The 22,030-nt window shown below is 42.9% G+C and overlaps 1 protein-coding gene across 16 annotated transcripts in view; it reads left to right on the top strand.

The window, feature by feature from the left end:
* The window catches only part of LOC110525742 (protein phosphatase Slingshot homolog 1), a 61,850-nt gene extending 40,377 nt beyond the window's left edge, over positions 1–21,473 (top strand). For 8 of the 16 annotated variants that reach the window (XM_036979881.2, XM_090237667.1, XM_090237665.1 and 5 more), the window contains 12 exons: positions 9,478–9,542; positions 10,222–10,343; positions 10,570–10,638; positions 10,977–11,042; positions 11,451–11,645; positions 11,829–11,922; positions 12,235–12,363; positions 12,762–12,808; positions 13,039–13,185; positions 13,628–13,828; positions 14,026–14,743; positions 14,899–21,473. In XM_036979881.2, the coding sequence (XP_036835776.2) occupies positions 9,478–9,542; positions 10,222–10,343; positions 10,570–10,638; positions 10,977–11,042; positions 11,451–11,645; positions 11,829–11,922; positions 12,235–12,363; positions 12,762–12,808; positions 13,039–13,185; positions 13,628–13,828; positions 14,026–14,743; positions 14,899–16,002 (2,957 nt within the window). In that variant the 3' untranslated portion in view covers positions 16,003–21,473. The remainder of the gene's footprint in view (positions 1–9,477; positions 9,543–10,221; positions 10,344–10,569; positions 10,639–10,976; positions 11,043–11,450; positions 11,646–11,828; positions 11,923–12,234; positions 12,364–12,761; positions 12,809–13,038; positions 13,186–13,627; positions 13,829–14,025; positions 14,744–14,898) is intronic. The other 8 variants (XM_036979882.2, XM_090237671.1, XM_090237666.1 and 5 more) reach the window with 1 other exon arrangement.
* Positions 21,474–22,030: the final 557 nt, after the last annotated feature.

Here is a 22,030-nt window from a genome sequence, read left to right as displayed (position 1 = left end):
TCTCTCTATACCTCTCTCTCTCTCTATACCTCTCTCTCTCTCTCTCTCTCTCTATACCTCTCTCTCTATACCTCTCTCTCTATACCCCTCTCTCTCTCTCTCTCTCTCTCTCTTTCTCTATACCTCTCTCTCTCTCTCTCGCTCTCTCTCTCTCTCTATACCTCTCTCTCTCTCTCTCTCTCTCTATACCTCTCTCTCTCTCTCTCTCTATACCTCTCTCTCTATACCTCTCTCTATCTCTCTCTCTCTCTCTCTCTCTCTCTCTCTCTCTCTCTATACCTCTCTCTCTCTCTATACCTCTCTCTCTCTCTCTCTCTCTCTATACCTCTCTCTCTATACCTCTCTCTCTATACCCCTCTCTCTCTCTCTCTCTCTCTCTCTTTCTCTATACCTCTCTCTCTCTCTCTCGCTCTCTCTCTCTCTCTCTATACCTCTCTCTCTCTCTCTCTCTCTCTCTCTCTCTATACCTCTCTTGGTTCGCTCCTCTACCCCTTTGGACAGGTTGCTTCCTCTTTTATTCCCAAGCACTCACTGGCTTAACAGCCTCGTTGGGGTAGGAAGTCCATATAAGGCGCGGGGGTGGAGTCGGCAACCTCAATTACCACTCCCCTCACCTCTCCCTGCTGTCTGCAACAATATTATTAATATTAGCTCTCTGTGTGCATCCAAGGGCCAGCCGTGCTGCCCTGTTCTGAGCCAATTACAATTTTCCTAAGTCATTTTTTGATAGTGTTGTTAAGAAGGCAGAGCATTGCTCAGACTTCTCCCCATCTTAGCTGCTTCTGCGTCAATATGTTTTGACCATGACAGTTTACAATCTAGGGTTACTCCAAGCAGTTTAGTCCCAAATACAATGCCTTTAGTTGTAGAAATATTTAGGGCAAACTTATTCCTTGCCACCCACTCTGAAACTAACTGCAGGTCTTTGTTGAGTGTTGCAGTCATTTCAGTTGCTGTAGTAGCTGACGTGTATAGTGTTGAGTCATCCACATACATAGACACTCTGGCTTTACTCAGTCAGTGGCATGTCGTTAGTAAACATTGAGCTCGTCTGATGCTTTAAGCTTACGGTTTGATATGTTAAGACAAATGTCTCAAGAGGGCGCCACCTGACCCATCTATCCTCTTCCCGCTCCTGCTGGCTTTAGCAGATTTTGCCATTACTCTCCTGAAGTTGCTGGTAATAGGAACAAGGAATCTGCAACCTTTCTCATGTTGAATGCCAATTTATCTTACCATTTCTACCGATCTGCGTGCCAGTTATGGTTTTCGTATGCATATTTTCATGAAACAGTTTCATTTAATTTATAATAATGTCATATCTCAAAATCATTGTCATGTGGTTAATCAAAATTCTATGTTAAGGAAACTTATACAAACCTAAAAAGTAACTCACTTTCAAGTGGTTATCAAAAGGGAGAGAGCTGGAAAGAATTTTCAAATACATTGCGGAACTATTGTCATTCTTAATTGATGTAAAAACAGACTTTGCAATGGATTAGTTCACCGAGATGGGCGCAAATATATATACTGTATTTACAGTGCCTTCGGAAAGTATTCAGACCCCTTGACTTTTTCCACATTTTGTTACGTTACAGCCTTAGTCTAAAATGGATGAAATAAATACAAATCCTCAGCAATGTACACACAGTACCCCATAATGATAATGAAAACAGGTTTTTAGAATAAAGAAAACAGTTACCTTTATTTACATACTGTAAGTATTCAGACCCTTTGCTATGAGACTTGAAATTGAGCTCAGGTGCATCCTGTTTCCATTGATCATCCTTGAGATGTTTCTACAACTTGATTGGAGTCCACCTGTGGTAAATTCAATTGATTTGGACATGATTTGGAAAGGCACACACCTGTCGATATAAGGTCCCACAGTTGACAGTGCATGTCAGAGCAAAAACCAAGCCAGTATTGTGTCGAGGCACAGATCTGGGGAAGGGTACCAAAAAATGTCTGCAGCATTGAAGGTCCCCAAGAACACAGTGTCCTCAATCATTCTTAAATGGAAGAAGTTTAGAACCACCGAGACTCTTCCTAGTGCTGGCCGCCCGGCCAAACTGAGCAATCAGGGGAGAAGAGTCTTGGTCAGGGAGGTGACCAAGAACCCAATGCTCACTCTGACAGAGCTCCAGAGTTCCTCTGTGGAGATGGGAGAACCTTCAGGCCAATCAGGCCTTTATGGTAGAGTGACCAGACGGAAACCAATCCTCACTAAAAGGCACAAGACAGCCCGCTTGGAGTTTGCTAAAAGGCACCTAAAGACTCTCAGACCATGAGAAACAAGATTCTCTGGTCTGATGAAATCCAGATTAAACTCTTTGGCCTGAATGTCAAGCGTCACGTCTGTAGGAAACCTGGCACCATCCCTGTGGTGAAGCATGGTGGTGACAGCATCATGCTGTGGGGATGTTTTTCAGCGGCAGGGACTGGGAGACAAAGGATGAAAGACAAGGATTGAGACAAAGATGAACAGAGCAAAGTACAGAGAGATCCTTGATGAAAATCTGTTCCAGAGCACTCAGTACCTCAGACTGGGGCGAAGGTTCACCTTCCAACAGGACCACGACCCTAAGCACACAGCCAAGACAACACTGTGGTGGCTTCGGGACAAGTCTCTGAATGTCCTTGAGTGGCCCAGCCAGAGCCCAGACTTGAACATGATCGAACATCTCTGGAGAGACCTGAAAATAGCTGTGCAGCGGCGCTCCCCTTCCTAACTGACAGAGCTTGAGAGGATATGCAGAGAAGAATGGGAGAAACTCCCAAATACAGGTGTGCCAAGCTTGTAGCGTCATACCCAAGAAGACTCAAGCCTGTAAGCGGTGCCAAAGGTGCTTCAACAAAGTACTGAGTACTTATGTAAATGTGATATTTCAGTTTTTTATTTCTAAAAACATGTTTTCATATTTGTCATTGTGGGTTATTGTGTGTAGATTGATGAGTAAAATAATATTTTAATACATTTTAGAATAAGGCTGTAACCCAACAATTTTGAAAAAGTCAAGGGGTCAGAATACTTTTTGAAGGCACTGTATATTTGTTACTGCTCGATTCTAACGATCTTGGTCAACCAACAGCCTAATGACCAAACAATCAACCAGTTGACAGTTGGGGTCAGCCCTATTTGGCAGTCATCTATTTTGTAACCTAGTCATCTATCTGCGAGTCTATTCAAAGCTTCAATGTCTTGCAAAGCCATATGGTAAACCATAGGACCTAGTATAAAAGGATATGAGTTTTATTTATTAAAAAAAAAAAAAATGTATTCCCCCACCTTTATTTAACCAGGTAAGCTAGTTGAAAACAAGTTCTCATTTGCAACTGCGACCTGGCCAAGATAAAGCATAGCAATTCGACACATACAACAACACACGAGTTACACATGGAATAAACAAAACATACAGTCAATAATACAGTAGAACAAAATAAAACAAAAAGTCTATATACAGTGAGTGCAAATGAGGTAAGTTAAGGCAATAAATAGGCCATGGTGGCAAAGTAATTACAATATAACAATTAAACACTGGAATGGTAGATGTGCAGAAGGTTCCAGTGTTTAGCCACCCGTATAATGTAAAGTACGATATTTCAAGTATGATTCTAAGGCAAAGGTTTTAATTGGTTAAAAACAAGATCCTGCAGCTGCTTGGGAGAGCTTAACATGCACTCTCAATATCACAGAGAACCAGGTTTTTTTTTCTCCCAATGCTGTTCTACTTTTACTCTGTGAGCTAATATTTTGTTCATTTGATTTCAGTTGGTTTCTCATTTTTGGTTTCCATGTTGAAGTGAATTCAAATGGAATTTGGAATGGTTTGCGTCACCAAGTGAATTGACTGAACTTGAACACAATCAGGATTGACTGCTAGCCCGCATTGAGTGATTGAGTTGGTAGGCAGTTATTGGAGGATGCAGTCATGTGTTTCTTATAGAGAAAGTGCTGCATTTGGAAAGTGAACAGTCCATTTTTTTTTTAGGTTGTTTTCTGTAGGACAGAATGTTTTCAAACAGGATTGGATAATCTCCTTAGCCTGGCCTTTGGGTAATGTTTATCCTGTAGCCTACTGCCAGTGAACATTGCGCCTTGTAGTTAGAATACTTAGCGGTGCCCTCAGGTTGTGAGGTGACTGATTTCCGATCCATGAGCTGAGGCCACACTGTGCGGGTTCCTTCTGCCTGAGTAACCAACCATTGCTGGCCCAAATCTTACTGACCACTATCTTTTTGTTAGAGCTGTAGTAGTGGCAGGAGATGTCATGAAAACACCAGCCAGTGAAGAACTTGCAGAACTTCCAAAAACAAAAAGAAAGATACCTGCGTGTCAACTGATGTGGGCCTCAACCAAACCAAATTTAGAGATTAGCATTTGTCTCGGTTGTGAGTCTGAGCTGAGCTGAGAACTCCTGTAGCCCCTGGCTGTTAAGGCCCAGAACAGTTGCAGAGTAAAGTATTAACTTATTAATACATGTAAATGAATATATGTCTGAACGTGTCTTTATGAGGCGTCTACCTATGGATGCACCATGAAGCAGGGGAACATGCCCAGAGCCAGCGTGGCGCCGACAGCTGTAATTACAGCCGCCCAGGAGGAGAGGACATAGTTTGTTTGCCAGTCATCAGAATACCTTGACTGACACATGTTTGGCTGCCACTCTTTACTGATCACTGTAGTGGTTAGGGTTGTCATTTAACGCCGCCTTATCGAGTAGCCCTCCCTTTTTTGCTGTCTCTCTTAATGTCTCCCTCTCTACACAACTTAAAAGCATACCTAATGTGTATTGGGGTGCACAATCGTGGATTGATTTGAAAACCACTAGAAGAGTCTTAAAATGTATTCTAAAACTCACAGGCAGCCAGTGCAGAGACTTTAAAACCGGTGTAATGTGTGCTCTCCATCTGGTCTTGGTCAGTACGCTTGCTGCAGCATTCTGTATGTTTTGCAGTTGACCAGTGGCTTTCTTGGATACACCAGACAGAAGAGCATTGCAGTATTACGCCGCTGTCCGTTCTGAAGCTGCAACGTAATTTTGGCCATTCTGACTGAAATGTTCTGTTACCGAAATCCCTCATTTGTTTTATGAAAAACATTCCCTATTCCCTCAACCCTGTAAGCATCGTATGCATGTAGGGCCTGACCTGTAGTCTATCATAATCACATCAGTAAATTGGTTATAACAAAATCCGAACACAGTAATGGCGACAGAAAAATGGATCCCGAGGATGTGAAAAAGAAAAACGGGCAAATGTTTGTTGGTTTCTCAGGAGGGAAAGTGGAAGTCAGATCTGTGGAAGACATTTGACTTAGTTGTGGAAACTACTGGATATCAATAAAAAGGAGGGCATATGAGCAAGTGTTTTCTGAGTATTATGTGCCAAACAATTGCTGTTAGATTACAATATTATTGAAAAAAATGACCATTTAGAACAGTGTAAACAACACTAAATAAGTGTACCAGAGAAAATGTCTAACGGGGAAAATATATATATATAATAATATATAACTAAAGCCTTTATTACAGCAGACTGAAAACAGTTGCATTCGTGAATTGCGGTTTATTTATTGTTTAGACTAATTATTCAAAGCTCCCTTCATTTAATTTTAAAACTAAAATGCTTGACTGCATTTCACAGCATGAATGTCTCGTGTGATGACATGAATGAATGAATGATTGATAAGGTAGAATTTATATTGAATTATAGGCCTAATGATAACTACGTTACTTATAATTATAAAGATGATCATAATAATAATTGTAATTATAACAATAAGAAGGAGATCAAGAAAAGGGAGGGAATAGGAGTGAGAGCTACTTGCATATTATGTGTGACAAACAGGTGCTGTTAGATTACAATATTATTTTTCTGCCTGTTTGGAACAGTGTAAACAACACCAAATAAATTATAAGTAATACCAATCTGTTCTAATATATTTTTTAAAGCCTTTATTACAGCATAGCAAAGATTTAAAAACAGCCGAATCTGTGAAATTGCTTTATCCAACATTTTGCTGTTGCATGAGGCTTGGTGCTCATGGAAACAGTAGGCAACAGAAGCAAGATCAGTCTTATTTATGTAGATATATGTGGATGATTTCTAAAGCCAGGCACATTTAACAGTTAGGCTTTTTATTATAGACCTTATTTTCTCCTTAATTTTCTAAGACAATTAGGCTAAGGCAAGGGCTGTTTCCTCATCTCTGCTGCCTCCGCCGCTTTGTTCTCAATCCCAATTTGCCGGTTAACTTTGCTATTATGCACAAAACAACATAGGGAAAGGCACCAATTCAAGGAAGATTATGGTTCAGAACCGCGGACAGCGACCGTATCCAACCCGGGAGAAAGCACATTTGTTATAAAATGATATTTGATTTATTAGTGTTGCACCATTATTTTTTGCATAATATAACCCTATACAATTTCAGTATCACATGTCTTAGAGTGATGGACTGTGCCGTCCCTGTGGTCTCCGCAATGGATTAGTCCACTGAGATAGGCGCGAATCAGGTGTCTTGTGCACCTTGACAAAAATACAAATATTTGCGACTGCTCGACCAAAAACATCTTGGTCGACCAACAGCCTATTGACCAAGCAATCGACCTGTCGACTAAATGGGATCAGCCATTGTCAATGTTCTAGGTGAATGGAATAAGGCGGAGTCAGACGCAGGACACGGGTATGAGTAAAGCCACGATATTTACTCAAATTCAACAATAATCCAACAAGGGTAAACATAAACAATCCAGATCACGTACACGGAACCACTTGACAAAAACAATCACGCACAAAACAACAGGGGAAGCCAGAGGGTTAAATAAGGAACACTGATAATGGAATGGAAACCAGGTGAGTATAATGAAGACAAAACAAAACGAAAATGAAACATGGATCAGTGGTGACTAGAAAGCCGGTGACGTCGTCCGCCGAACGCCGCCCGAACAAGGAGAGGGACCAACTTCGGCGGAAGTCGTGACAGCCATAGTTGGCTCTAAGATCATTTAAAACTTTAACTAAGGCTGTCTCTGTGCTGTGGTGGGCACGGAAACCAGATTGGATTTTTAAAATAATTGGTACTTAAAAAATAATTTAGCTGTTTCAAAACCAATTTCTCCAGAATTTTGCTTAAGAATGGAAGGTTGGAGATGAAAAAGATGAAATTGCTAAGAGCTGAAGAATCTAGATGACTTTTCTTCAGAAGAGGTTTCACCATAGCAGTTTTAATGCATTGGGGAAAGTGCATGAACAGGGAGTGATTAACATTAGCTTGCACTTATTCAGATATGCAATTTAAAACTGTTTCAAAGACGTGGTGGGGATTAATTTTCCCAAAACATTTTAGGCACTGAGCAAATTTTAGGTCTGCTCAACACAAACTTGAGATTTGTGAAAATTCGGTGAACACTGAGGAGGCTGTACTCGCTTTAAGTTACAGTTTTAACAGTGGCCATGTCGGCAACTGTGGCTATTTGATCATAATGTAGGCCTACCAGGGTGGCTTACAATAAAAAACAATGGAGAAAATGCATCCCATAACATTTTAACATGGAAATAGCTGTTCTATCGTTCAGCCTACAGTAGCAGCCAATGTTTGGTGTTCAATGTCGGCCTACATTCCATGAGACTTTTGGAAGAAAGAAAAAAAAAGCATGCAGGGGCTTGACATTGACCTGTGTATCCACTTGTCCTTCAGACAAGGAATTGACTGAAACTGTTGTTGTGTTGTTTGATGCAAGAAAACACTTTACAAAATAAAATGTTATTATTACCATACCATTATTACAGAGAATCAGAAAAATGTTACTACCCTCTGCCTATTGCCTACTCAAAATACAAAACTGCCCATTTAAGACAAAAAAATGCTCTTTACCTGACTCTCTTCAAAGATGTCAATACGTTTTGTGCTCTCTCACCTATGGCTGACTACAAATGATCTATAACTGAGCTAATGACTCACAAACTAGCAACGGACAAAATGTGCACACATGGCTACATGCAGCTCTCGCGTTGATCTCAAAACAAGTTCATCTACTCACGACTGCTCATGCTGTTAACACAGTCCAGTTCAAAGTAAATCGCACAGATCAATGGTCTATTTGCTTATAGATCTACTACAGCTCTGATTGTTTATTCCACACCGGTCTGTGTACAGTAGGGGCTAAGTAGTGCTTGTCAATGCAATAGAATCATACTCCGATGCGTTCTGCCTACAACAAAATCTCTTGCATAGTTAGATTTGTTTCGGTATGCTGCATTGAGAGTGGCTAATATTGTGTGGATTCGATATCAATGATCACAGTAAAGGGAAACGTAGATAATGTTAACAGGGAAAACACTGGAACAGTCGTCACCAACCTTTTCTGAGTCAAGATTACTTCAAGATTACTTTGAAAAAAATTTTTTTTTTACAGAAATGTTCAAAGGCATGTGCAATGTCTGCTTTCTTTTAATATTTACCCATCTACCAATAGGTACCCTTCTTTGTGTGGCATTAGAAAACCTCCCAGGTCTTTGTGGTTGAATCTGTGTTTGAATTTCACTGTCGGCTGATGGACCTTAAAAATAATTGTATGTGTGGGGTACAGAAATGAGGTTGTCATTCAAAAATCATGTTAAACACTAGTATTAAACACAGAGTGAGTCCATGCAACTTTTGTGACTTGTTAAGAAAATGTTTACTCAAAGGGGTTGAATACTTATTTACTTTTTTCATTTTTATTAATTAGTAAACATTTCTAAAAACATAATCCACCTTTGACATTATGGGGTATTGTTTGTAGGCCAGTGACCAAAAAAATCTTAATTTAATACATTTTAAATTCAGGCTGTAACACAATAAAATGTAAAATGTCAAGGGGTGTGAACAATTTCTCCAAAACAAAATATATGTTGATATTAGTTGGCAGGGGTCTTTACGTCAACATTATTGTGTTTTTATGTATTTCTGATACCTTTTAAGATTTTTCCTAAGAGTCCTTTTCTTTCTGAATCCAGAAATCAGAGCCTTTACTTATGCCTAATTGTTAAGATGGACAATTAAAAAAAAATGTGGATATCCCTTCATTTCCCCAAAATATACGCTCTTAACTTTAATTTAATACCCAATTTGATATGCTCCTATGAACTTCACATGTTGATGTTCATGGATCCTTTTACATGGAAATGCCCAGTACCCAGTTCTGGAGGGCATTGTTCTCTGCTATGTAACCTTTCATGGCACTAGCAAATTGTGCCTGCAGTTGCTCACTCACTCAACGATAGAGTGCATTAAGTTGTCATTTATGTTCTCACTCAACATCCATTGCCCATGCCATGATGAGTGATGTTCAGTTTCCTAATGTCAAAGATTTATTTTATATGACTAAGATGTATTTATAATCACAATAAACCATGTTATCTGATGACACTAACCAACCAGGTCTTTATTTATTATTTTTAACTTTTTTTCCTGTTCTTCTCTTTCAACAGGAGACTTACCTCAGCACCTGCAGGTGATGATCAACATTCTTCGCTCGGAGGACCGAATCAAACTGGTAAGAGACAACACACACACTTCCCCACAACCCTGGCCAGTGACTAACCACCTGGCATCATGACATAGTCAACCTGCCTGAATGCTTTTTATTGTGTACTAAATACTTTCATTTTTTTTATTTCACCTCTGTGTACTAAAGACTTGTTTGCTCACTGTAATTATTAGATAATGAGAACATGTTTGAACTCACACAGAAGAGCATTACCAAGTGTTTCCATGGTGTCTGTGAAATGGAGAGTTTATTAGTTTATCTACCACTATGTTCTCACACTCCATTGGAATGATGCCTCCCATGTATTAACAAACTGATTTGAATGTAAGAGATAAGAGATTGCTTTATAGGATTGGTGTGTGTGTGTGTGTGTGTGTGTGTGTGTGTGTGTGTGTGTGTGTGTGTGTGTGTGTGTGTGTGTGTGTGTGTGTGTGTGTGTGTGTGTGTGTGTGTGTGTTACGGTTGGACTGTGTGGGTGTTACGGTTGGACTGTGTGGGTGTTATGCCCATGTCTTGTGCGTGTGGAATTACATGATGCAGCAGCCCGTGTGTACCCTCTATGTTCAGTCAGTTTGTATGACCTTTATATCAGATTCACATGTTGGGAGAGGTGCGTGGACAGGTAGGCAATGTAGCCTCGTTGTTTGTGAAAGAGTTGATGAAACTGTCACGTCCCCTGCTACAGGCGGTGCGGTTGGAGAGTGCCTGGTCAGACAGAGTGCGTTACATGGTGGTGGTGTACACCAGCGGACGACAGGACACGGAGGAGAACATCCTGCTGGGCATAGACTTCAGCGACAAGGACTGGTGTGTATGGGTCTGGGCCTGGGCCAGCGTGTGTGTGTGTGTGTACGTGTGTGTGTGTGTGTACGTGTGTGTGTGTACGTGTGTGTGTGTGTCTCTTTCCTCACTTGCTATGGTCGTCCTTGATGCCAGCTGTTAGACCCTTGTTGTTGTTGTAGCAGCATCTCCATTTGAAGTCAAACCAGGTGTGTTGATCTGCTGGGAACGTGTCTTTTTGTGTTGTTCCCAGTAAAAGCTGCTCCGTTGGCATGGTGCTGCCTCTGTGGAGTGACACCAAGATCCATCTGGATGGAGACGGGTGAGCGAGTCCCCCATAGACATACAATTGTTCTGTATCTGTGACCCCACTGTCAGACTACAGCCCCCTGCTGTACACTCTGGAGAGAAACAGCTCTGTTTGCGTAACTCTGTAATAACTGGAATACCTGTAACTGGAATACCAGTAACTGGAATAACTGGAATACCTATAACTGGAATACCGGTACAGAAAAAGACACTGAGCTCACCACAGACTAATGTGCTAAAATGACTTTGACCTCCACATGTGTTTTGATAGAGAGTTATGTTTTAGTGGTTACTAGGTATGAATCAGTGTGTGATCAGGGAGAGTCATTGCCTGTCTTGTGTCTCCCTCAGGGGTTTCAGTGTGAACACAGTGAGCCGGAATCATGTCTTCAAACCTGTGTCTGTACAGGCCATGTGGTGAGTAGACACAGCTGTAGGAATGACTGCTTAATACGTTGTTGTTAATGAAGCAATCCCACATCAATACATTGGCTGCTGAATTCATATCAGACCACACAGTTGAGGCATTTCAAAAATACTCTGCCAAATACTGGTGTAGAGATGCAGGTGCATGCATCAATCAATCAATCAATCAAATGTATTTTAGATTTCCCTTTTTACATCAGCAATTGTCACACAGTGCTTTACAGATACCCAGCCTAAAATGAATGCCATTTGTTCATGTGAATCAGCTCATTACCCATTAAAAGCCTATTGGTAGAAAATGAATATACTGCACCAAATTTCTCCCAGATTAACAAAGATGGTTGATTGAAGATAAATTGACCTACTTTGACCAGAGTCTCTTTCTAACCCCTGTCCCAGGTCGGCTCTGCAGATCCTTCACAAGGTGTGTGAGGTGTCCCGCAGGTACAACTACTTCCCCGGGGGCATGGCCCTCACCTGGATGGGTTACTATGAGAGCTGCATCGCCTCAGAGCAGAGCTGCATCAACGAGTGGAACGCCATGAGAGACCTGGAGACCTTGCGGCCTGACTCTCCCACCATGTTTGTCGACAAGTGAGTCTACAGAAATTGCAAATGGATATGAAATAACGTGAATAGTTTCACACAAAGTCAAACATGTAGAACGAGATGGACAGTAGAGGAAACGTGTGATGGTCTGCTGGTCCTGACTGACCCATTGACTGAGAGTAGAGTAGTGTGCTGATGAAGCCTGTGTGTCTGTCTTTGCTGATGCAGGCCCACAGAAAGGGAGCGGACAGAGTGCCTTATCAAAGCCAAACTCCGTAGCATCATGATGTTCCAGGACCTGGAGAACGTCACCTCTAAACAGGTAAGCAGTGGGGAGGGATGAACTAAATGCACACATTAGCTGCGTGCCCTCCCTTTATAGTGCACTGCTTTTGACCAGGCCAATAGGGCTCTGGTCAAAAGAAGTGAACAAAATATGGAATAGGGTGCCATTTGGGACACAGTATTGAAAACAAGCATCTTTGCATTACAGCCTTACTGACTTGAAGTGTAGTCTTCAGTCAATTTCGACCAGACATTATTTGATGTATTTGAAACTGTCGTCAGGAATATTACAAGTACAAATGGTAGAATATCAAATGGTTGGGAGTTGATGAGTTTGCTGTCCCCTCAGATCCGGACGGAGCTGGAGCAGCATATGAGCTGTAACCTGATGCAGTACAAGGAGTTCATCGACAACGAGATGCTGCTGATCCTGGGCCAGATGGACAAGGCAACACTCATATTTGACCACCTCTATCTGGTTAGTCACCTGGCAACAACTCCTTATCCAGAACTGCTTGGTACCGCTCAATCTCTAGCTTGGTCCCAGATCTGTCTCTGCTCTTCCGCACTCCATTGCTGTCATTGTGAGAAGAATTTGGCATGCTAGCACAAACAGACTGGCACTCAGGCTACTCAAACTCTGCTTAATCTGATGAATAAAGTGCATTTTAGAGCTTTCTCATTGTTTGAGGTCAGATTATCTATTGTCTCAATGAGATCTGGCCTGCTGAAGCCATGATATTTGGCTGATACTGCTAGAAAAAGTAGTACTCTGGAAGAGCCACACTTGGACAGCCATAACTGTTCAGCATGTGGAGGAATTGACTGTGTATTTATGTGCAGTTAAGTCTGACATTTTTCCACGTTTGTTTGCAGGGATCTGAATGGAATGCCTCCAATCTGGAAGAGCTTCAGGACACTGGGTAAGTACAGCCTTTTCCTCGCTTCCAAACATTTCTATTCCATAGAGTGAATCCATTATTGGCTGTCATGTCTCCAACACTGTCAATGGACTTTTTCAGAGGCATTAAAGTTGTCATGAACACGATTAGTTGTCACGAAGGTTGCCTCATCGATTAGAACATAGATTAGTCATTGGTGTGAGTCAGAATATTGTGGGAGTATTATGGGGTTGTGTCTGTCTCTTCACCAGGGTGGGCTATATCCTCAACGTCACCAGGGAGATAGATAACTTCTTCCCAGGAACATTCTCCTACCACAACATACGGGTCTATGATGAGGAGACGACAGACCTGCTTGCTCACTGGAACGAGACATACAACTTCATAGTTAAAGCAAAGTAAGTCATGTTTGCCTCAACAGGTAAGAGGGATGGAAAGGACAGAGATATTGCGAGGGATAGAGCTGATAAAGCAAGCTATTCTTTACCATAACACACATAATCCTTTTTTTATTCATACATTCATTTATTCTCTCTTGGTCAGAACCACGTTGGTTCATGTATCTTCCTGCTGTTTCATTTGAGGTACAGTAATAGTAGCTCACAGAGAACTGTGAGTGACTTGACTGGGGTGTAATTAGGGTAATTCGAGGCAGTGTAGGACCAAGTCTGTGACCAAAGTTGTCCTAGAGAAGGAAGCTGAAGATGGTTACCACTAGCAACACAAAGACTGTCATTATCTTTGCCACAGACAGAGAACAGTCATCTGAGTGACTGAACTGGCTTAGGATTCTAGTCTGATTCTCCTAACTATACATTCACGGTGTGTTAACCCTACCAGGAAGAACCACTCCAAGTGTCTGGTCCACTGTAAGATGGGTGTCAGCCGCTCGGCCTCCACCGTTATTGCTTACGCCATGAAGGAGTATGGATGGTCACTGGAGAAGGCCTTGAACTTTGTCAAGCAGAAGAGAAGCATCACACGGCCCAACACAGGCTTCATGAGACAGCTGGCTGAGTACGAGGGCATCCTGGATGCCAGGTACAGTCACACTCGACTACACCCCCTGTAATTACCATAGCCCAGATCAACTAGGGTAGCCCAACAAGGGATCAAAGCACTGAAATAGTGCCCTAGGTTATAGATTTTTCTGTATGTTCTATGTGTATTATTTGAGCATATCTCCCATGCTCCTCCTTGCCCACCCCCCCCACCCCACCTCTTTTGTCCACTTCCAGTAAGCAGCGTCACAACAAGCTGTGGCGTCCTGACCGCCCCGACCCAGACTGTGACCTCCATGAGGGACTGCAGGCCCAGTGCTGTGGGGGGGAGTACCCAGCGAACCGGACCCCTGAGCCGGGGATGTCCCCCTGCTATGAGGAGGCTCTTGCGGAGAAGGGGGCGGCATGTCCCCTTTCCCCCTGCAGGATGATCAGTCTGGAGGTGGACCCCGCCTACAACAACTACTACTTCCGCAGGCTGTCTGACTCGGCCCTGGACAGTGACCCCTCCACGCCGGTGCGCGCTCCGCCCCTCCTGGACATGGAGCGGGTCTTCATAGAGATTGAGGACGTGGAGCGCGACGCCCTGCTGGATGACGAGGCCTTTGAGGGGCGGGAGGGCCTGCCGCTGCCACACTTTGGGCTGGCTGGGGTGGGGACGGCGGCCCAGACCTCTTGCCGAGGACCAGAGCCCCTGGAAGAGCTGCGCCTGCGTCTGGAGTTCAGCACCGTAGAGGAGGAGGATGAGGAGGAGGTTCAGAAAGATGAAGCAGAGATGGAGGCGTTAGCACAGCCAGGAGGAAGAGTGGGGAGTGCAGGAGGAGGTGATGGTGATGGAGAGGTGGAGATGGTTCAGGAAGAGGAGGGAGAGAAGGAGGGCAATGGGCTGGACCTCGTAACCCTGAACCAGAACTCCAACAATAACAACCACTTTAATACCCTGTCCAGCCTCAATGTAAGTGGGAGCGGTTTTCATTATGGTGTCTTCTGTCTCTGTAATATACAACCAATTCATATGTATATATAATAGCTCATAATAAATAGATAACTACATTAGTAAAGAGTAATGATTATTCTTTGTTTCTGACTTCTTGTTTCCCCTCTGTTTAGGACACTGCTCCTTCCAAAACCGCTCACCCAGTCAAGCCTTCAGCCCTCTCGCGATCAGACAACAAGCCCAGCCATAACATGGATTCACTGACCCAGGATGCTGATCTCTGCCTTAACCCAACACACCTCCCCAGTGTCTCTGTGGAGGTCCCAAGTGCCACTCTCCCTCTCCCATTTACCTCCCCCGACACACCCTGTTCCCCCAGCCTGCTGCACCCCTGTGGCCCTCTGTGTGACTGTGCCAACTGTGCTGCTCTGCCCTCTACACCTCTGCCTGATGCCCAGGACTCCCCCTGCTCTCTGACATCTGAGGACATGGCTGGTGAGGCCAAGGGTGAGGAAGGGAAGCTTTTAGGGGTCTCTGAACCTCTCCCAGTCCCAGAGCTGCTGGGACTGAGCCTGGAGGAGAAGAGGCCGGCGGTGGCCTGCTACGTGGCCCAGCAGCAGGAGACTCTTGTGCAGCTACAGAGGTCAGGGCTGGTCCGCCGAAGGGCAGAAAGGCTGGAGAGGCTGTCAGGTCTGTCCCAGGAGGGGCTTCATCCCTTAGAGCCTCTAGACAGCCCCCACTCAGGAGCCAGAGAGGGTCCTAGTCCTGTGGAGGTAGAGTTCTCAGCCTTCCCAGAAGACTTCCCCAAGTCCTCCACACCATGCCCAGTGCCCCTAGAGCTGCTGGAGGTTCCTCTGACTAACGAGGCCCTGCTGGGTGCAGTGGGGTCTGGGGGGCTGACGCCCAACTCTTCCCCCCATGGCTCCACACTGACACGTAGCTCCAGCAGTGACAGCATCCGCAGCGTCAGGGGCAAACCTGGCCTGGTGCGCCAGAGGGCTCAGGAGATCGAGACCCGCATGAGGCTGGCCGGCCTCACCGTGCCCTCAAGCCTCAAACGCTCCAACTCACTGGCCAAACTGGGCAGTCTCAACTTCTCGGCTGAAGACCTGTGCTCCGTCTGCTCCTCGGATGCAGGCACCCTCCTGCTCCTCTCTCTTTCCCCAGAGCCAGGCCTAGAATGGGAGTGCCCCTCCACCTCTTCCTCCGCCCAGCCCAGAGCACACAGGGACCAGACCACCCCAGAGAGAGCACTGTCCGGGGGTCCCAGGAGCTGACAGGAAGGATGGAGGGACACTCCTCCACCCATCCCTCCATCCCCCACTCTGAGCTGGGGAGGGTCACACAGATTTTGGAGAGGGGAGAGGGACAGTCTTAAAAAAACAAATGTGTATATAGAATTATACATGTATAAATAAACATTTGAATAATATAAATATATATTAATATAAATCCACATCATATTTAAGGAAAAATTAACAGAATCCAAATATTATACCATAATCCAGATGGTATTATGGTTAAAGCCTGCTCGGTATCTTGGTTAAAGGCTGCTCGGTATCTTGGTTAAAGGCTGTTCTTGCATGGAGCGCAATGAATGTGTGTGCAAAGATGAACCTCATACAGAAGACCTGGTCTCCATCAGGACTTAAAGTGGTTTTCATGTCTGGTCCTCTGCCTTTCTAGCTGTCCAGAGATCAGAGTTACAGCTTTATCATCATCATAATCATTATCATATTATCATCATCATAATCATTATCATCACCATCATATACCCTGCCTTTCACAAGCAGATACATTTTGTTTTTATCACAGACTTTATCATCACAATTTGTTGTTTACTTTGCCATTGGTTAATGTTAATTGTGGTGTATTTTGATGAAGTGCTGCCTTAGCCAGAGTTGATCATCAGATGATATTCATTTTGCTCTATCATTGGGCATAGTGCTCCCGAAGTTTCACCATGTGCTGAAAACAAAGGGGAGAAGTGGGTGTAGTTGTCTGTGTTGTATTTGTCACTGCTGTCTTGGGTTCAGTAAGCAGTATGAGACGCACATAGACTGTAAACTTGTCATAACACAAACAGCACCATGTGCATCATGTATTTTGGAGAGATGTCGTGATAGGTCAAATGTATGTGACATCATCATATCGGGTATGCTAAAACATTTTCTTCCTCTTGTCACCTCAGTGTTAATGACAATCCTTTACAGGTTGGAGGCTGTTACCAACGATGTGACATTAGAAATGTATTTAAAAAATCATACAAGCATAGAGTCTAGCTCCTCTGCTTCTGAGCCTGCACTGTATTTTGGTATTTGCATAAAAACGTTGATTCGTTTTGGATGAGCCAAATATATATCAGAAATCATTTTCAAACAATTCAGATCCCAAAACATAGAATACAAAAACAAAAAGACCATAGCCCCCTCCTGCAAGTACTGCAGTGTGATTCCACTTCTGTAAGAAAAGTAATTCCTTCATCATAGTCCCCTCCATTTCTGACGCTTTCATGGTATAATGTCCTCCAAGCTTCCAACATGTCCCTGTGTCAAAACATCCAGATATCATTCCAAGAATCTTATGGGACCATTCAACCTCTGTGACACCACGGTGATGTGGTGCTTTTCATTTTGTTCAAGTAGTTCTACAGATCCCGCTCTTGTCAGGTGAGAAGTTCACATGCTTTGTCATAGAGATCCTACATCTCTACGGGCTGTATGTTGTATCTATATAGGTTCTCTATGGGCAGTATGTTGTATCTATATAGGATCTCTACAGGCTGTATGTTGTATCTATGTAGGATCTCTATGGGCTGTATGTTGTATCTATATAGGATCTCTATGCGCTGTATGTTGTATGCAGGGTAGTCCGTAGTTGTCTGGTTTATAGTCTTAATAGGGTTGTCTCCTGAGCCCCCCATACTGTACCTGGACTCTCACCCGAGATTCAACAACAGTAGAGTACATTGAGAATGATATGATGACACAGCCGAAGGGGCTGGAGAAAAGCCATTCCCTTTACAACATCTTGCAGCTCCTTTCTACTCTCTCTTCCCAACATGGATTAGCCTATGTCTAGGCCTGGATTTACCCGTGTAGTTGTACAGGTCCTTTCTGAGACTCGCTACACTGAACGCTAATCTTATTAGGGGTTCAAGTATCGAAGCTGAGAGAAACCCTGTTGTATTTGTTGGCGTTCATTGTTATACCGGTTCTTTCTGCAAGGAAAATGAACATGCAAATTCCTGTGTGATGGTAAGGCTGAGGAGGGTACAACTTGGCATGATGGGAAAGGCCCATAGTCCACACCGTCTCATGCAATGCCACGCCAGGTCCTCATGGTGGAGCTATATCAGGCGCTTAAAATTTCACATTTTGAAAGGTCATGCCCCTTATCCCATGTGACCAAGAGTCCTGAAATTCAGTACACAGGTTTCTCTCCTCACATGGAACACATTTTCCTCAAGATCCCATAAGGTCCGCTATGATGGATTTTCTGCCATTTTGAATTTTTTGAAAAATACTTAAATTAAATCTCCTCCGGAACCACTGGTCCGATCAGGTTGAAACTTGATTTAGAGCATCTATGGACCAAGGTCTCTCAACGCAATATTTTCCTGGCTAGCATCTGAAAGAACACGGACCAATAAACATTCAAGTGGGCGTGACCTGGCACATAAATGCATAAAAATCTGACACGGTTATTCGTATTGTAACAACTTGCTATACATGTTCAAAACCCTGTCTGGACTTAACGTATGCAAGCAGATCGACCACACAGTGGCTATAATGGGCAAATATTTATATCTCTTGATCTGTTTGACTTAGTCGTGAAATTTGGCACACATGCTCAGGGAGGTGAGTCTAGCTAACCTGTAGAGTATGGTTCTATTTGGCCGCATGGGGTGCGCTGTTGGACATGAGAAATAATACATGCGAGCTCATTGGCTTAGCGGCCATATTGTTTGAGCTAGATATTCTTATTTGAAGACGTGTCTATAGATGCTAAATACCAAATTTGGTGCTGATCGGTCCAGCGGTTCTGGAGAAGATGTTTAAAGTAGTCAACATTTGAAAAGGTCCAAAATACATCAAAAGCATGTTGCATGATCTGTTGGATTTTGAGTTCTGATATTTGGAAAGCGTGGGAAGGAGTACAGAAGTGGCTCGCCCTAGGGTGACTTGTTTAATTTGCTCGGGGGCCATAGCTTGAACCCCGGCATGGCTGCTTGCAGCTATATGTTAAACTGCTCTCGGTCAGGTTTATAATTTGAGCAGGGAACTCACAGGATTCCCCACCTCCGTAACTTATTTTTGATCCATGATCCTTTATTGCATCTGAGAACTGAGTTGTGCTGCATAATTGAATTTGTGAGCAGTTGCATTGGGAGTTGTACAAAGTCTTCTTCAGGTTCCAGAGAACGTTTTTCTCTGATCTTTCCTCTGAGGGTCACACCATTCCTCATGCATGAAGTCACGAGCCATGTGTCATTTCACTTCCATCATTCTTCTTTCTCTCCCTCTTTCTGTATCACTACTGCTGTCCTGAAAGTGTCCCACTGACTATTTCACATTCTATGTCACCCAATTCATTCCACTCAGCTTGTCTTCATCCATAAGTGAAAAGAATAGAGGTTCTTTATGCAACATCTTGCTACTTTGCCATATGTTTTTTTACAAAAATGTTGCAGTCAAATATTTTGTTTTGAAAATATTTTTTAAGTTCAGTATTTGTGTTTGTGCATGAGAGTGGCTACATGGTTACTGTGAACTATTTATGAGAAGTGAAAATAAACTTTAAAACACATGAATAGGTTCATATTGCACATGCATTTCTCCCACACGTATGAGAGCACATTAAGTATGTACTGTATGTTAATATGTATGTACAGTAGTTGATGATGTTGCAGAAGATACTGCTGTATAGTACTGTATGTATGTGTCTGGTAACATGGAGAGCACAGACTTAGTTCTTCCCAATGACTCCAGTTCCTGTGCGGACACACACACTGTTACTGCAAGCAGTGTCCTTCCAGTTTTAATCAGTTGTACTGTGTGTACTGTTTGTGTATGTATGTACATATGCTATTTTATTGAAATGCTGTGTCAGAGATGCCTGTTTCTTTTTTTTATGGTTCTATTGGCACAACCCATACAGCCACTTACCGCTGAAATCTTGAATTGAAAGTGTCCAATTAGCTGGCACATTGCCTCTGTCTACCCAGGGTTCTCCCCAAAGAATGTAATAGAGGTGCTGTGCCACCTTGTGGACTAGCTGTGCCACTATGTAATATTTAGTTTTTAAGTCAATTAAAAATAAACATAGTACTTTATTTGTTATCATATACGATTTTTGGGGGGTCTAGATTGCAGTAAATGGCAGTTAAAGGTGTTAAAAAATGCCCAAATTCCTGGGGCGAACCCTGCTACCATGATAACATTTATGATGCATTATCAAGGAAAAGATACTGTGTAAATGTGTGTATTTGGTGTGGCACACAGAAACACTGATGTGCACATATACAGTACCTCTGTACTGTAGAGATGGCTCTGCAATGTTTCTCCCCAGTTTACACCCTTGCTGCTTTCATTACAAGATGAGGGTTTAGTTGCCGTTTCTCCTTCTCCGCTGTACAGTAGATCTCAGAAGGCAGAACGATGGATTTGCTTCCCAGGTGCAAGGCCAACATCTCTGGACAGCAGGGCTGTCCTATGGTGTGTGTGAATGTGTGTGCAATAATGTAATATGCACACTGTTTAAAATGTGAGTGGTAATCTGGTCCCTTTTAAAAATGTATGCCAACCTCTGTTGTGGGGTGTGTTCAGTTTGGCGTCTGATGCTGCACATGGCGGTCCTTAGTGGTATATGAGTGTGTGAGCCATTAGTCCACATCCATTTAGGTTTGATTTATGGACACACAAGTGCCTTAGCCGGGAGACCAGAGGTATAGAGCTGTGTGTGTGTGTGGAGCTGCCAGTATTGCAGAGGGTTTGGATGGAAGGGTAGGGTAGATGCATGATGGGACACTCCTTGGCTAGACTTCCCTTTTGCTTTAGTAGAACAATGGCCCTGCATTTAGTCTCAGTTCTTTCATTGTTGTTATTTCTAGTAATAGACTTAGATGTGAAACAGGAATCTGAAACCTGGTGTTCCTTTTTTTTAACCTTCTGGTACATTCTTTGATTTGAAGAGGAAAAAAACTGAATCTCCTCTTCTCTTCCTTATCACGTTCACATGTCCATCAGGGTTGCCGAGACGGGATCTTGACTCCAAACTTGTTTGTGCCCTTTAAATGTGGAAGAAGATCAAAGTTCTATCCATGGGTGTTGTCACTAAATAGAGACACCATTGAAGCTGTTAAAAGATACAAAATGAGAATCAGAATGTCTTTTATTTATGTGTGTCTGTGATCTCTGTTACATCTTATGTATTGCACTTTTGGGAGAAACAGAAGTGATACAGTGGAATCATCCGCATTGTGTCATACCGATAGATGAGTGTTCCTATCACTAATGGTTTATGAAGCTTCTCATAGGCTTAAAGTCAAACCAATTTGGCAAAGATCACAGTGATAGGTTGCTCCACAGATTTTTGTTAAAGTTTATCTTTTTTTATATTGAAGTATGCAGTCATTTTTTTGTACTGTAATTTTGCTGTAGTTTGAATGCATATTGCACTTTTTTTTAAACATTTGTTAAGATAATGTACTGTATCTGTTTATGAAATTAAATGTTTTTTCATGCTATCACAGTATTACATTTTTCTTAATTTTTTTTGTTGTTGTCATATCTCCAAACTATTACTGTTTGAGACATTAGATCCACAACATAGCCTTTGATTTGCTAATTCACAGACAAACAGCAGGGAGAGGAGGCATGTGGTATCACAATCCCTGTCTTAGGATATATTTAATTTCTCCTGACATTGAACATGAAGTCACAAAGAGAGATGTGATAATAAATTGTCTCCCAGTGACAAAGCCTGTCCTCTGATTGCTACAGACCCACTGTGAGTAATGAAATATTTCATAGAGGGGAGGGGTTGACGTTGCTAAATATTGCTAAGTGCTTGGGTCAAGACTGCACGATTGACTGTAGTGGCCCACATCCTGAAATGAAATTGCATAATGCCCCCATCTGTATACCTTGGCAGGAGAGTGGCGTTATAATAACCAGATTATGTAGCGCTTGGCTTGACAGTCCCAGTTTGAAGCACTTTTGCTGCCGGCTCTGGTTGCTCCTGGCCTGTATGGTAGTGTGAGTGACTAATGATGGACCGTTCTTCATGAAATGGCATGTGTGT

Source organism: Oncorhynchus mykiss, chromosome 6 (assembly GCF_057628025.1).
Source record: "Oncorhynchus mykiss isolate SJ-2025 chromosome 6, ASM5762802v1, whole genome shotgun sequence".
NCBI classification, from domain to species: domain Eukaryota; kingdom Metazoa; phylum Chordata; class Actinopteri; order Salmoniformes; family Salmonidae; genus Oncorhynchus; species Oncorhynchus mykiss.
The sequence above is the reverse complement of the archived record's forward strand: the minus strand, read 5'-3'. Positions and strand labels throughout refer to the sequence as shown.